The 16,605-nt window shown below is 35.2% G+C and overlaps 1 protein-coding gene across 1 annotated transcript; it reads left to right on the top strand.

The window, feature by feature from the left end:
- The first annotated feature begins 772 nt into the window (after window positions 1-772).
- POMP (proteasome maturation protein) lies at window positions 773-13,845 on the top strand. Its single transcript, XM_074303573.1, has 6 exons — window positions 773-1,079; window positions 3,057-3,154; window positions 4,524-4,584; window positions 6,046-6,147; window positions 10,424-10,517; window positions 11,796-13,845. Exons 1-6 carry the CDS (start codon window positions 1,077-1,079, stop codon window positions 11,861-11,863), a joined length of 426 nt encoding a protein of 141 aa, XP_074159674.1. The 5' UTR covers window positions 773-1,076; the 3' UTR covers window positions 11,864-13,845.
- The last annotated feature ends 2,760 nt before the right edge of the window (window positions 13,846-16,605 follow it).

Here is a 16,605-nt window from a genome sequence, read left to right as displayed (position 1 = left end):
TACTAATAAAAACAGAGGCAGTACTCTCGGCTACAGGCACCGTCCCCATAATACCTCACATGGTGAAAAGCAGTTAAACAAGGGGATGGAGCTATCTGACCGCTAACCTGCACGGGGTCACAGAATCTGACCCGGCTAGAAAATAACCGATATTGTTAGTCTGGATGACGTGGGTGTAAGAGCTCTCTTCATCCTTCTTCTGAAAGCCATTCTTGAGAATCATCAGTTTTCAAGTTAACCCCACCCCCCCCACCCCCCCCCACCCCCGATAAAAACATTTTTTCTTTTTAAATCTTTGTATTCTAAAGTCAAGCCTGACACTTAGCAGGGTTCGATCTAGGCTTGCGGTTCCGGGCCGTCCCTCCGTGGAGGACGCTGGCATAGCTCCGCAGAGAAACGTCGGGCCCTGAGCGCTCTGGGGCACCGCGTAATGTGTGGATGTGCGTGGAGAGTTTTAACGTTTGTCACCCATTCCCGATCCCGGGCTGGGGGCGCTAGGAGAGCCTGATTTTACTGATGAGGAAACAGGCCACAGAGAGCGCGGGTCTGATTAGCACTGAGATCTGCACTCGGAGTTCGGCTGCCTCCAGTCAGACCTCAGCCTTCCTTTTACGGTCAGCGCCAATCTTTCTCCCCGTTTCCTCTACCCACAAAGAGAACTTAGTCCTCAGGACTCCCAATCCTCTCTGGCTTCGTCTGCCCAGAGCACGCGACTCGTCTAAATATAGTGCAAAAGGTCAGGGAAAAGTCACAATCCTTTGCAGCCCGTCCCTCCTTCCACTGAGCACAGGACACACACCCGCTCCAACACATGCTCCAGGCCCAGAAGAGCCTCCGGCCCCCTCCCCACGGCCCCCGGTAAGCGCCAAGCGTGGGAGCCTCCGATCACCGCATCTCCCTCAGAACGCTCCGAACCTCTTCTTCCTTCCAGGCTCCGTCTGACGCACTTCCGGCGGATGTCGGGCGGGGCGCGGAGGGAGACAGCCGCAACGGAAACGGAAATGGAAATGGAAATGGGCTAGAGGAACGGACGAGAAGGAGGCGCTGCGCTGTGGCTGCAGACAGACGCTTCAAAGATGGTGAGTGTAGCGGCGGTACCGCGCGGGGAGAACCTTGAGCCACCGAGGAGGCTTAGGATAGTGTGTTCATGACCTCGGCACCCCGCTTGGTGGCTCCGCTCCGTTCCGAGGTGCCGGGAACGAGGCCGGGATGAGGTGCGCGGCCTGTGCCGAGTCATGCGGAGGAGGGGCAGTCGCGGCCGCGGCGGCCTTGTCCGTGGCGTGCCCTGGGCCCTCCTCTCCTTGTGGGCCTTCTCCTGACAAGGACAAAACCGAAAGCGAAATGTGAGGCCGGTGGATGGCGCAGCGAATGGGACTCCGGGCCTCGAGTCAGAAAGGCCTGGAAATCCAGCCTCTGACAATAGCAAGCCCCTGGACCCCCGTTTGCCCTGATTTCTATCTCCGTAAATGAGATTTTAGCATCTACCCCCTAACGTGACCTTGAGGATGTTGCCTCAGTTTCCTCATCTGTAGAGTTGGTTTGAAAATCCTACGAGTTAATTGCAAAGCGCTCACGGTAGTCCCTATTACGTATTACGCCTGCGGGAATATGGGCGCTGTGTGTCTGTAGGATATAGTTATGTCAGCTGAGCTCATTATTTTAAAATATTCTCTCGGAATTCCCCCCACCCCGTGCTTTTTTTAAGGGGTGGAGAAGAGACCATTATCTCCCAAACTCTTTACACCCATTTTCTCCTTCATTGATATAACAGTAGAAAGAAAGGGAGGTTTGGAAGAGGTAATATATTAAAGTTTGGTGATATGAGAAGTGCCGCCGAGGAGATGGATGACTCCAGGCCATGGGGATAAGTGAAGGCCACAGAGCAGAATTTCTACTAAAGATTACCTGCATTTTCAGTTTTATATTGAAATGTTTTGTGCTTACTACAAATAGTTGAGGCAGCCCTAAACTGGGCCAAGAGCCAGATGTTAGAGATCAGGTAGCAATTTAATCACTTTTAGTATAGGGAATAAAGGGTGTGAACTGGACGTTCTCCTGGATAGGAACACTTCTCTGTTGCAGAAAAGGTAAAGCTTTTATACACAGATCAGTGGCAAGGGAGGGAAAGGTGATTCACTGCATAATCATTTTCCGGGCCTGAGTGGTTTCCAGAATACTATGGTGTTCTCTAGGCCTGTGGAAACAGTTCATATTGCTTCAGCTTACAGGGGCTGTTGGTTGGAGGGGGGAGAGGGGACAGGACCCTCTGTGATAGGAATAAGGCCTACTATCTTGTTTCACTTTACTTCACACACAGAGGAGAGTATTGTCAAGTATTGATTGATCATTTCAAGCTGCATTGTAAGACAGGCCAGAAAAGGCAACTCTGAAAAATCTAAATTACTAGTATATTCATTCCACATATTGCTAATTGTGCAAATCACAATCCTGCTTCTAACAGAATGGCTATGTGACTGGGCAAATCATTTATCCTATTGTTATAGGCAACTAAGACTTATAAGTTAGTAACAAGTTGCCATCTTTTTCATTAAATGAAATTATATATTAGACATCACATATTTGGTCAAAAAGCAAACAAAAAAGCTTATTTGTAAAATATTTGTAAAACATTTAAGCATTAGTCTTGTGATTTATCTGTTTTCTAAATAGGATTCTACCAATATAAAGTAGTTAGTAACATCACTAAGAAAATAGTGAAATAAAAACTAATAAGAATAAATAATAAAATATGATAAAAAATAATAAAAATAATAAAAACTAAGTTTATAATAGAATATTTACCAGATAATCCAGTTTACCAATGGTTTCAAATTTTTTTTCAGCAAAAATAACATGTTCATGGTGCTTAAACAATAAAGTTTGTTATTTTCTGTAATGAAAATTAGTGCAAACAGTATAATTTTATATATATATATTTAATAATATTTCTACTAGTCTTTTTTTCCTTTGCAGTTAGCACCATAATCTTTTAGAAACTGAATACATAAAGTTAGTCATTGCTAATTTGGTAATAACTAATCATTTTCATTTTGTAGAATACCAGAGGACTTGGATCTCAGCTAAAGGACAGTATTTCAGTTTCTGAACTTTCAGCTAGCAGTCCTTTTGGAAACCATGATATTCTTCGGAGAGGGTATGTCAGTAGCATTAAGGTTGGCATGATTGAAATGAAATTATTAAATGATAGCCTCAGTAAGAAGTTTGGAGTTCAGATAAAGAGGAAGTGGAAAGGAAGAAATGGTTGAGAGCATTACTAATAAATATTTTAGGGGGCAGCTAGGTGGCGCAGTGGATAGAGCACCAACCTTGAATTCAGGAGGACCTGAGTTCAAATCTGGTCTCAGACACTTAACACTTCCTAGCTGTGTGACCCTGGGCAAGTCACTTAACCCCAGCCTCAGGGGGAAAAAAAAAAAGATATTTTAAAGGGCTTTAGTATTGAATGAATGAATATACATAGTAGGAGAGTGAAATAAGACTCCAAAGTTTTGATGTCTAATTGATAGGAAGAATGATGGCACTACAAATGGGAAAGTCCAAGAGGATCAAAAGGCAAGTAAGGTATTCATTTAAAGCACATGTAAATTGAGGCTTGTACCTCATGATTGTAGTTAACACTTGACTCTCCAAATTATATGGAAAGAAAAATATATAAAATTTACTTAGTGTAGATGATCAGAGAGATCCCTGTTCTCTAGTAATGGAACTATAAAGCTTTGTTAAGCAGCAAGAAATAAATCTAAGGTTTAGGACTCTTTCCCACATAGTATGACATGAAGATGGGAAAAATACTTTTTAAAGTATATGGGCCCTAAAACAAAATTATATGACGATCAGTTCTAATGGATGTGGCTCTCTTCAACAATGAGATGATTCAGGCCAGTAATGAAGAGAGTCAGCTACACCCAGGGAGAGAATGATGGCAAATGAGTGTGGACCACAAAATAGCATTTCCACTCTTTCTGTTATTGTTTGCTTGCTTTAGTTTCCTTCTCAGGTTTTTTTGTTTTTTGTTTTTTCCCTTTCTAGATCTGATTTTTCTTGTGCAGCAAGATAACTGTATAAATATGTATACATATATTGGATTTTAGCATGTACTTTAATATATTTAACATGTATTGGACTACTTGCCATCTAGGGGAGGAGATGGGGAGAAGGAGGGGAAAAGTTGGAACAGAAGGTTTTGCAAGAGTCGGTGTTAAAAAATTACCCATGCATGTTTTGTAGAATTCAAAAGTTTAATCAGTTTATCTGAAATAATATTATAACTGATTTTTTTTTTTTTTTTTGCAAGATGTCAGATAACTAATAGAAAACTGAAAACTGTGTTATACATTCATAAATCATCTTAGAATCCACAAGGGGAAGGTGGCTTTTCAGTTTAAGTTGCTTCCATTATATTGAAGGGGTTTAACCTTAGAAATGTATCTTAAAAGTAACTAAATTAAATATTATTTTGAATTTTATGTGCTGACTGGTTAATCTCTTTTTTGTATTTTCAGTTTTTCTTGTGTGAAAAATGAACTTTTGCCTAGTCATCCTCTTGAATTATCAGAAAAAAATGTAAGTGTGTAAATGAATTAATGATTCTCTTATTTTTATTCCATAAATTAAAAACTAACCCACTAACATTTTACTTATAAAACTGTATTAAAGCATCTTCCCTGCCAAGGAATAGTCAAAAAGCATTTCTTAGGTACTTAAGTGACAAATATTGTACTAATTAAGCACTGATAATTTAAAAAGAGGCAAAAACACAAGTTAGTGTCTTCAAGGAATTCATATTTGGGAGAGGGGAGTCATAAATTACTGCCCTGGTGGTGGAGGAGCAGGGAATTGATCAGGAAAAGCTTTTTGGACAAGTTAGGATTTGATCTGAATCTTGAAGAAACCAGGATGGGTAAGAGGCAGAAGGAGAAAACAGAAAATTTCAGGTCCAGGGGTTAGTGTTGTATTTGAGAAACAAAAAACAGGGCCAAATTAAATGGATTGTTATATACTTAGAGGGGAGGAAAGATTGGAAAGTTAGGAAGAAGCCAGGTTGCAAAAAGCCTTAAATGCCAAATAAGAGTTTATATTTGATTCTGCAGGTACTAGAGATACTGGTACTTGCTAAGCAGAGAATGAGTGACATGGTCAACCTATACTTTAGGAAAATCATTTTGGAAGCAGAAGAGTGGATGGTTTGCAATGGGAAGAGGATGGAAGGTTAATTATAAGACTATTATAGTAGTGTAGATAACAGGTGTTCCACCTGTGTGAGACTATACTAGCTTTATGAGTGAAAAGAAAACAACATATACAAGAGCTGTTATAAAAGTGGAAATTTCAAAATCTGGCAACATTGAATAAGTTATAAACCTGGATGCCTAAGAAAATTGTAGTTCTCTTGACAGTAATGATAATGTGTGGAAATAAAATCGAAAAGAATGTTTCAGGATGGGGAAATAAGTTCTGTTTTGAACATGTTGAATTTTGAGATTCTTATGTTCAAAAGATCAACAAGGCAATTGGTGATATGGAAGTCAGGAAAAGAGAGCTGGATATATAGATTTGGAAATTCTCTGCATAGAAATGATCATTGAATATCCATGGTAAGAGATTGTAAAGTGAAGTGAAGTGAGGATCTAGCAAAATAGACTGAGAAGGAGTTTTCAAATAAAGGGGAAGAAAACAGTATCACAGAAAACTAGAGGATCCAGAAAGGGAAGGTGATGAAAGATCAGTGAAATGATAACATTTTCTGAGTTAATACAATATTGTAATTAATGCTCACTTTCTACTAACTTATTCTTTGGTAGCTTCACTTTATTTCTTTGTCTGCATTTGTTGCCAAATATGTATAAAGTATTCTGAATATTTTAAGGAATTAAAATACTTAATATTTTAAGTTTAATATTTTAAAATGAAATACTTTTAGCAATTATTTATGGTGAGTGATATGTTTAATCCAAGTAGGATTTCATATGTATTCACTGATGTCTATGAAAGACTCGGGCAATATTTTAAAATAGTCTTTTGTAGTTCCAGCTCAATCAAGATAAAATGAATTTTTCCACACTGAGAAATATCCAAGGCCTATATGCTCCCCTGAAGTTACAGATGGAATTCAAAGCAGTGCAACAGGTAGGTTTGTTTATCTCAGGAGTGGATGTTTTGTCCTAATTATTTGAAAAGATTAAGGATTAAGTTATTTCGCCTGTAACATACATTTCTTCCTTGAGCAGCACAAGTAACTTACCTGCTAAAAATATCCATATCAGAATTTGTAACGCTCACTTTCATTAAACAACTTCTTTGTTTCACTAATTGTTAGGTTCTGAAGTTTCACAGTTCTCGCCTTGAAGTAGCTTACATTGTATGAGGGAGACAACTATGCACATAAAGATATATACAACAAAAGGAAAGGTTAATGGGGAAAAGATGCATAAACAACTGAGGGGATTAAAAAAGATTTCATCTAATCCCAGAACTAGTTTAAGGAAGACACCAGGGATTCTAGAAATGGGAATGAGGAAGGAATGCATTTCAAGCACTCACGTACAACAGGGACAAAGTTGTAGAAAGCTTTACTCTTTTTCCTAAAGTTTCCACAATTTTGATTTGTCTAAACTGCTTTCATTTTTTTCCTATTGAAGTTCAACATCACTTAGCCTTTTGGGGCCTCCTTTTTCTAAGCTGTAAAATATAAAATGGATTACATTAGATGATCTCTTTGGGATCTTGAGAGTCGAGCAATCTATAAATTGCATATTATCAAACTTACAGTTTTTGGTGACATGAGTATATAAAATATACACTTGACATCTTCTTTTCATTTATTTAATGCTCCACACATGGTAAAAACTTGTTATTCCATAGTATGGAAGTATAAAAACCAGTTAAAAAGAAGTCTGTCATCTTTCCTATTTGCATTGCATTAAATAAAACCTGTTACGCTCTCACAAGATTTGGGAGGTAGATAGGCTAGTACAAAAGAATTTAGAGATTTTATGGCAGTAGTAATTTTTCTTATTATGCAAACCCTTTTTTGATATTTAATGATAATATAATGTGCTTACAAAGTTTTCTCACATAGATTTTAGATCTGATCTTATAGATGATAAAACCAAAGTCTTGAAAAGTGATCTTATTTGATTTTCTCAGCCATAGTAGCTAGGCAGGGCAAAAGCTGAGAGAATAAGTAATTTGTGCATCCATTGCGACTAATAAATAACAAGGGCAGACCTTGAGCTCAGGTTTTCTCTTGTAAAACTCATGCTCCTATACTGACTGCCTTTATACATACAGGGCTCATTATATATGTGGACAATGGTGACTTGAAACACCTGGAAGGAAGTTCTTTGCTGGAAAGTTAGCTGCCTGCATTGCAACTCAGGAGAATTGTTTAGAAATATCCTTGTGGTAGTCAGAACTCTTGGGGAAAAAATAAAGGAATTATCAGAAATTCAGGTCTGAAGATATTTTTAATGGGTAGAGAATTTCCTTTACTTTTGTGAACATACTCCACTATTCTTTGTAATATCTACAAATGAAAGGAAATGCCTTGGGGGGTATATATAAGTACTCATTATTTTTGAACCATATTTATCATCACTCATTTTTTTTAGATAATTAGTAATATAATGTTCAATAATCCTTACTGTCTCTTAGCAGGTCTTAAAGCAGGTGTCAGATATGTTAATTGACTAAATTATCTTATATAAACCATAAGCATAGAGATAACATGAACTGGAAGAGCACAGAATTTTTACATTTTTATAATCCACTTACATTTAAAATTAGCATTATATGTATACACATTAAATTAATTATTTTTACTTAGTAGTATTTCATTTTTTTCCAATCCTACATGCAATGATAATTTTAAACATTCATTATTATAAGATTGTGAGTTCCAAATTTTTTTCCCTCTCTTTATCCAAGACAACAATCTATCTATCATATATATGTGTGGGTGTGTATGTGTGTGTGTGTGTGTGTGTGTGTATATATTGTACAATTGTGTTAAACATGTTTCCATGTTAGTCATGTTGTGAAAGAAAAAATTAGAATAAAGGGGAAAAAATACAAATATAATAGTGAAAATGCCATGCTTTAATATGCATTTAGTACTTTATAGTGCTTTCTCTGGATATGGATGGCATTTTCTATTACTAGTCTATTGTAATTGTCTTGAATCACTATGATGTTGCTGTTGCTGTGTGCAATGTTCTCCTGGTTCTGCTCACTTCACTCAGCATCAGTTCATATAAGACTTTCCAGGGTTTTCTGAAATTCATCTGCTCATCATTTCTTAAAGAATGATAGTATTCCATTATATTCATATACCACAACTTGTTGATCCATTCCTTAATTTATGGGCATCATCTTGATTTCCAGTTCTTTGTCATCACAAAAAGAGCTGACACAAACATTTTTGTATACACATTTATATTTTAATTGTTATCCTTTCAGCTAGTGTCATTAAATTATTCCCTCTCCTTGGGCAAAAATTTGACAATATTTAGGCACTAAATTATACTCATTGCCATTTTGTTTTCCCTTCTGCCTTGTAAATACATCTTTTTTTTTTTTTAAAGTTAAAGCTATTCAATTAAAATTAACCTCAAGTTATCTACATCTGACCTGATGTTGCTGTCATTTTCTTCATAGATTTGTGACTGAAATTGAGCTAGTAACAATATAGGTCAAGGTTAAGGAATGTTGGTATTCATTAAATTCCAAAATCCTGATTCCCAATTAACTAAGTCACATTTAGAGCTCTCTTTATATATTAAAACTGATGTATGCTTTTTACCATAATGCCAATTCTGGCATTTCTTTCACAGTTCTTGTTAAAAGTTCCTTCTTTGTTAGAATTATTATCTTGGTCTTGATTAGATTACCTCTTGCAGGCCACAAGATTCAAAACATTATTTTTCATAAGCTATGTTGATGTCCATGTATGATAACAATAGTACATATCTCTATTGTGTGTTGAGATATTGTCTTCCAATCATAAGTGTATATTGGCCCAGCTAGCTCATTCCCACTTGTCCATACATTCCCTTGACACTTCCTGCATTTTGAACTAAGGCATCTTGGAACTAACCTCCTCTGTGATTTGGAACAGGTGAAATAGTCTTTTCTCATTTCTAAAGGCAAGATTTTTGGAATATATGACTTTTTAAAGTCTCTTTCAATTCTAGATCCTATGGTTTTTTCCTATCAAAACCCTGATTGGGTCATCTTTTTTCATCCAAGTCTTAACCTTTTTTTTTACCCTAGTCATTTAGACTTCCATTTGCCAAGCATCGGGACCTATTCTTACTGATGCCTTTACCCACCATTATGTTCTTTGGTTCCTATTTCCTTGACAATTTCCATTCCATTCCTAATTCCCATCACCATACTTTGGTGATTATGTTTTATAACCATAGTTTCTATTACCTTCAAACCCTTTTCCACTCAGGATACTCCTGGGGTAAGGAATAGAGTGGTACTAAAAGTTGAATGCATATTTAGAGGCTCCTGGTCAAATGTATTTTTGTGTGATGGTTCATATTATGTGGAGAAAATATCAACATAAGTTCTAAATAAAGGGAAAAAATAGTAAAAAAAAAAATTTTGATTTTGCTTTATTTAAAAGTCATTTTTTACTAACAGCCCTTTGCCATTTATGCCTAATTACCATGTTGCACAATAACAACTGTGCAGTGCAAATCATTAAATATGTCTTTTAGCTTTTTTAAGTCTTAATTGAAAACATGAACCAAGTTTATATACATTGATTCATCCTTCATTATTATTTGTGGTTTTCTATTCACAAATTAATGAGATTGCTAGTTCTAAACTGCAGCAACTCTTAAAGGGTCCTTTATATCTTTTCTTTTATACATTTAAATACCATGGCTGCCAGCAAGCAATTGGCTAAATTTTTGACTAAATACAACATTGGCACAAAATTGTTTTTTTCTTAGAATTTGCAACCTAGCATTTCATTCATAATATGTGACTATCAGTTGTCATATAAGACTGATAGACAAAGAGGAGAATCAACTTTGACAGTGGGTAACTATAAATAAAAAGCTAGTTTTACATTTTAGCAGTATCTTATGAAATTTTTATCCTACTGTCAAATTATAATTGTGAAATTAAAAAAAATTTTGGTATCTTCGTGTGAATCAATTTGGCATATTTTTAGCTTTCATTTATTTAATAGAATTAAGTACCAATTATGAATGAGCTGCTGGGAAATACGGTGAAAGACAAATGTTCTTTAAGTGAAGTTGGTTATATATAACAAAGTGAGGCTGTATTGAATTTTTAAAATGCAGTATAAATAACATGCAATTGTTCTTTTCCCTTAGATTTAAACATGTTTTGCTTTATATTTTTCTTCACACTATCTCTCTCATAGGTCCAGCGTCTTCCCTTCCTTCAGAGCTCAAACCTCTCCCTGGATATTTTGAGGGGTACTAATGAGAGTATTGGATTTGAAGATATTCTCAATGGTAACTATATTGTCATATGTACTAGAGATTTTAAAATTAAATTAACTTTTACTGTTTTTAAACCAATAAATTTAAATTATTGACTGTTCATTTCTGTGATACACATTTTTAAAATAATCATAGGTACATATATTGACACAGGAACAAATGGGGTGAAATTTTTTTTTTAAAAAGAAAAGCTTTTATCCTTTTTTTCTTAGTCATTTTCTGAATAAGCATGATAGGGTATAGGGATAAAACATGTCATTTTTACCAAATTTCTCCAAACAATACTATTTGTTCTTGCATGTTAATGACTTTTGTCTAAGAACAATATAGGCAGCATCCATCTGCTGATGACATCCACAATACTACTGTGCCTCTAACACTTGTATAGAAACAGACAAAACAAATCCTAATTGGATTGCATCAGCTTTTCTTTGCTACTGATATCTGGTGGGGAAGTGGTATGCACACAACAGCATCATAGTTAGGGATCCTTTTCTTTGAGAATCTTTTCTATAAGAATTTCTTAATTTGCAGGAACAACTAAGGTCTCAAACTCTGTTAAACTTCCTATTGCAATGAAAGAAAAAAGTTTAGTCCTGATGCTTTCTTTAATTACAAAGGAGTATTTATTTAAAACTCCATTACATTGTGATTTGAAGTCTGAGTAATAACTTAGTAGCCATGTAACTAGAATTTTTTCCCATTAGTTCAAGTCCTTTATAAAACATGTAAGTTGTGATAATTTATTAGGAAATTAGTGTAGAATTTTTCTGTCGTGTTTTAAATGTGGAGGGACATGACGACAACCCCAGGGTCACCTCTACTGTAGTCTTACATTAGTATTTGTATGAAAGTGACCCCAGGTTCTTAAAGCATTGTGAAATATAGGCTTGTTGGGCTTAAAATCCACTTCTTTTGCTCACCAGCTGTGACATTGTTAAGTGCTCCGGGTCTTTCTGTCCATAGAAGGGTCTTAGAAAATGCTGCATTTGTAGGCAGAAGACCCGAGTGCAAATCTTGACTCTATGGCCTTGGACAAATCATTTACCTTCTCTTGGGCTTTATTTTCCTCATCTCTAAAATGAGGAACCGTGGTTTAGCCAACCTCTATGTCTCAGTTTTATCATTTAGTGAGAGTTCAGTTTCTGCTCTCTCTTAATTGTCTCATAAAGAAGACACTGTCAGAGTGAGTAGTGATCATGATGTAGATCAGAGTTAGTATGAGGAAATACATGAACATTTCATTCTGGTTCTTTTTTGAGATTGCATTTTTTTTTGTTTGTTTTTTAGATCCATCGCAAAGTGAAATAATGGGAGAACCACACATGATGGTGGAATACAAACTTGGTTTACTGTAAGAGAAATATGTTGCCAGTGAAAATTGAGAAACAGCATCCTGTTTATAATTGTCTTTTTGTGATTGTTTGGTGTGTAACATTAAAAGTACTAATATTTACATATCTGTTCTTATGGCTAAGGTGTACAATCAGTAATTTGAATTTGTTTCTATGTTGAACTGTTGTATAACCATATTATTTGAAGGAACTATGTATAAGTGAGGCAATAAGAAAAACAACCTTAATTCTTAAATGTGAAGTACAAATTTTTGTTGTGTATTTTGAGAGGCATCATCGTAAGGTTTTTTTAAGCATGAAATAGGTGTTCTAATCTCCTTTTGTTATATTCTCTTGTGTTCTAATCTCCTTTTGTTATATTCTCTTAGCATTGATACCAACTCCATAACTTTTAACAGGCTTTGCTTAGCAGAGAATGAGACCCCATATCATTCTCTCTTGCTACTTTTCTTCTATAACAATAATTGAGTCCAAAGTTGACCCGAGCAGAATTTAGATTCCTATTTGAGTGAGTTCTCAAGTTTAAAATGTTTAACTTAAAATATTTTCACTAGCTTTTACGATATTAACCCAGTATATAAAAGTAGGCAGAACTTTGGTTGCAAAGTCATTGGCATTTTCTGACTATACTCTAAAGACAGCTGCCTTAAGGTTTAATTTCAAGTATTTTGCTTTAGTTATGGCAGTTACCTCTCCTGGCCAATAGAGGGTACTGGCTAGTGAATTTACTGTCAAAAGAAAATGATAGGAATGGATTTCATTGTCCTTGTAGCATGCCAGTTGTGTAATAATCAAGACCAGGCTTCTTCAGCTTGGCACTGGACCCTGAATATCGAGGGAGAGAGGTTTTTGTGCATTAAAAGAAAACAATTAACAGGATACAAACCAGGATACAGAATTAGTAATCTTTATTTCTAACTGGAGGAAAGATTATTGGGAAGGGAAGAAAAAACAGGTCCAATTCTTTGAAATCAGAAAATGAGGTGTCTCTTCCCTCATCTCCCCTCCCCCCCCAATATGTCTATTCAAAGGAATTTGGAAACCGTAAATGACAAGGAACAGGTCTAGTTTTCAGATAAGACATAAGGATTGCTTGAAATATAATTATGAGAAAACTCCTTGCATTAGTTTTGGATCTGACTGAGTTTCTGGTAACCTGGTACTTAAATAACATTCTCTAAGCAACAGGTAGAAGTAGTCCAGCTTCCCAGCCACTCAGGGGTAGGTTCAAACAATGCAATAAAGTTTTTTCACAATTCCCATCATTGAATAGTGTTGTCACAGGACAGAAATTGGACTAGACCCATAATTGAATAGAAAGGGAACTGAATTAGATCTAGATTTTGAGTCGCAAGATGGAGTCAGTGTAATTCACTCAAATCCCATATTATTAGACATGGCTCTGAGATGTCATTGTGTGTTAAAATCTGGGAATACAGCAAAGTTCACAAAAAATTTCCAAATTGCTTGTAAAGCCTCAGTCTCATTTATTTTAAACTTTTTGGGGGTGCAGGAGAAAGTTAATTCCATTTCAAGAAGGAATCATTCAGAATTTGAAAACCGTAAATGACTAGAACAGGTCTAGTTTTCAGATAAGACATAAGGATTGCTTGAAATATAATTATGAGAAAACTCCTTGCATTAGTTTTTGGATCTGACTGAGTTTCTGGTAACCTGGTACTTAATAACATTCTCTAAGCAACAGGTAGAAGTAGTCCAGCTTCCCAGCCACTCAGGGGTAGGTTCAAACAATGCAATAAAGTTTTTTCACAATTCCCATCATTGAATAGTGTTGTCACAGGACAGAAATTGGACTAGACTCATAATTGAATAGAAAGGGAACTGAATTAGATCTAGATTTTGAGTCGCAAGATGGAGTCAGTGTAATTCACTCAAATCCCACATTATTAGACATGGCTCTGAGATGTCATTGTGTGTTAAAATCTGGGAATACAGCAAAGTTCACAATAAAAAATTCCAAATTACTTGTAAAGCCTCAGTCTCATTTATTTTAAACTTTTTGGGGGTGCAGGAGAAAGTCAATTCCATTTCAAGAAGGAATCATTCAGAATCTAATAACAAGGATGGGATAGAACTTTGGGAGCACATAGTCATAACTGCAAAATTCAGGTAATAGTTTGTCACTCAGTGGTATTTTGATAACAGTTCCTTAAATTTCCTTATTAGTGCTCCCCTAAAGATCATGCATTTTATATTTGTATACTTTAAGAATTTTGTTCCATTGATTTTTGTGCTTTTGTTGAATGCTGTTTCTATTGGAATCATGAACTCTAAATCTTGCAGGAATATCTGCTTTAAATGGGATAAAACTACACTTGTACACAGGAAGACCCAAAGACCCAAGTTCAAATTCTGCCATACACACCTTACTATATATTTAATATATTCAATCCCTGGGTAAATTTATTTGAACTCTACTTAAGTGTTCTCATATGCAACCCTTGGATAATGGCAAAGCTCAAAGCAGAGTCTTATGGTCCTGTTCTATTTTCATTATAAGGGGAAGTGGTATTAAAGACAGTATTGATTATTTATTGTTGGTTTGATAGAATTCTACCATTTAAATGGAATTCAAATGTCTTTATGTAAAAACCTATATTTAATGACTATCATTTCCCCAGTTCCTGTTCTCAAATGATAAATTTAAAAAAAGTTTTCTCATCTGCAAATTGGGATTAACAATAGCACTTCTCTCAGAGTTCTTCTGAGGCTTAAGTGAGATAACATGAAGTACTTTGCAAAGTGTATTTATTATTTAGCTATATGCCATTATTATAAAATAATTCTATCTTTAAGCCTGCAAAACTTGATGGTGTCACCCCATTTATTATGTTTGCTCACATTAACGCCTATGAAAACTTGTTAGCCAAGTAGTGACCATAAGCATTCCTCAGTATAGTTCATATATAATTCAGAACTTTTAAAAATTGATATTAGCATTTACAAAATAAAAGATGGGAAGTGGATTTGCTACTTTGTTGGGAATTAGATATTTGTTAATAGCCAAAAACAGACCCAATAATGTAAAAAAGAAAGCTAAGATAGAAAATGACATGTTTGGAAGGGAGGATGGTTTCTATCTGCATTTTTAGCTCTGGATTTTTCAGGAAGCTATAATTGAATCCACCAATTATATTATTTAGAGCATTGAAGCAGATTAATTCAGTTCAGTAGTTGAATTTCAAGTCAGTGTTTTCTAAATTGTTAATTACGTCAGGCAAAGTGAATAACTTTTCACTGTTATCTGACTTGAACCTGACAAAATTAGTACTTAAATTGTCTACAATTTAGATTCTTGTCCTAGGCAGCTAGGATCACAGATACTAGCTGATTGTCCCTGGTGTAAACTGTCTGTCTCAGTTCCCTTGCCTACAAAACAAGAATAATAATAGCCTCTACCTACCACGATTTTTTTTTTAAACAAATGTTTGTGTTACATAAATTAGCTGCTTTTATTGCAACTACTTTGATTACAATTTTAATTACTTGATTAACTGTCTAGTCTTCAATTTGTTTTAAGTCTGAGCTAGACAGAATTTGGGAATTATTCTAATAAACCTACAGTCATTGAGTTATTTGTTGCCTTTTTCTAATTTGGAAACATTTAAAATTACATTTTCAGCCCATATAAGGTGGAAAATAAAATAGTCCCCTTTCTCCCATGTAAAGTTTAGCTGCAAAGCATTTTTCTTTCTTGTTTTATTATGAGGACCAGTGGGCGACATACTTTGTTAGTTGCACTATATCTTGTTGCGTTTTTTAAGGGTTATGATCTTGTTGAATTAGGGTAAGAAGATATACTGTTCATCTGTGACAAAAATCAGTTTTATAGGTTGCACAGTTGCTATGGCTTTAGCAGAGTGTGGAAGTCACTTATGTTCTTATTTAAACTTAGCTAGTATTATTTATGTTCAGAACAATGATTTGATTTTAATCCTCCCAAGATAAATTTCTTATAGAATGTGTGAAATTATAAAGATGTGTAGAGATGGAAATACATTAGAGATCATCTCAATCTAATTGCACAATTCATTTTTGAATTCTAGTGTCTACTTCACTATAAGATAGTCATGGCTTTTGCTTTAAGATTTAAGATTTGCTAGATATAAAATAAACCAATGATGAAAATAAAGTTTGAAAATTTGTAGTATATATGATGTGCTCTTGTTTTGGCTCAGAAGAAGAGTAGGATAAGAGGGAAAGCAAGAAGAAATAGAAGATGACACAATTACTATGTAATTATTGTGGTGATCATGTCCCCACATTCCAAAAGACTTTAGGAAAGCCTAAAAGAACCTTGTTTTGAGGAGAAGGGAAAAGTAAAATCTAAAGGTATAGTTCTTTTTTTCCCATTATTTTATTTTAATAAATAATGTTGGCATCCAAGACAAGCAATTCAACAGATACCCTCAAAGTAACTTTGTAATCCTAAAAATAATGCAGAAAAGTAATTAATACATTCTGTTGATCAGGAATGAAGACTAGTGACTACTGGCTTTAATGCTATAGAGTACCTGTCCAACTTTTGCATCTTCTAAATTCTGGTGACATGAGACAAAATCCCAATTGTCTTGACCATATTACATCTCTGATTACTAGTAAACATCTAACAACTTTCTAAAAAATAAACACTACTAGAACATATGATGAATTAGAAAGTCTGTCCTTGAGGAATAACAATTTAGTTTATATTAGCTAGCAAATTATATTATTATATATTGCTA

Source organism: Sminthopsis crassicaudata, chromosome 3 (assembly GCF_048593235.1).
Source record: "Sminthopsis crassicaudata isolate SCR6 chromosome 3, ASM4859323v1, whole genome shotgun sequence".
NCBI classification, from domain to species: domain Eukaryota; kingdom Metazoa; phylum Chordata; class Mammalia; order Dasyuromorphia; family Dasyuridae; genus Sminthopsis; species Sminthopsis crassicaudata.
This window is presented reverse-complemented; position numbering and strand designations above follow the sequence as displayed.

Excerpts from the sequence above, each read along its gene's own strand:
- POMP (XM_074303573.1), top strand. Across the intron at positions 4,585-6,045 it reads TTGAATTATCAGAAAAAAAT|TTCCAGCTCAATCAAGATAA; the intron begins GTAAGTGTGTAA and ends AGTCTTTTGTAG. Across the intron at positions 6,148-10,423 it reads AATTCAAAGCAGTGCAACAG|GTCCAGCGTCTTCCCTTCCT; the intron begins GTAGGTTTGTTT and ends TCTCTCTCATAG.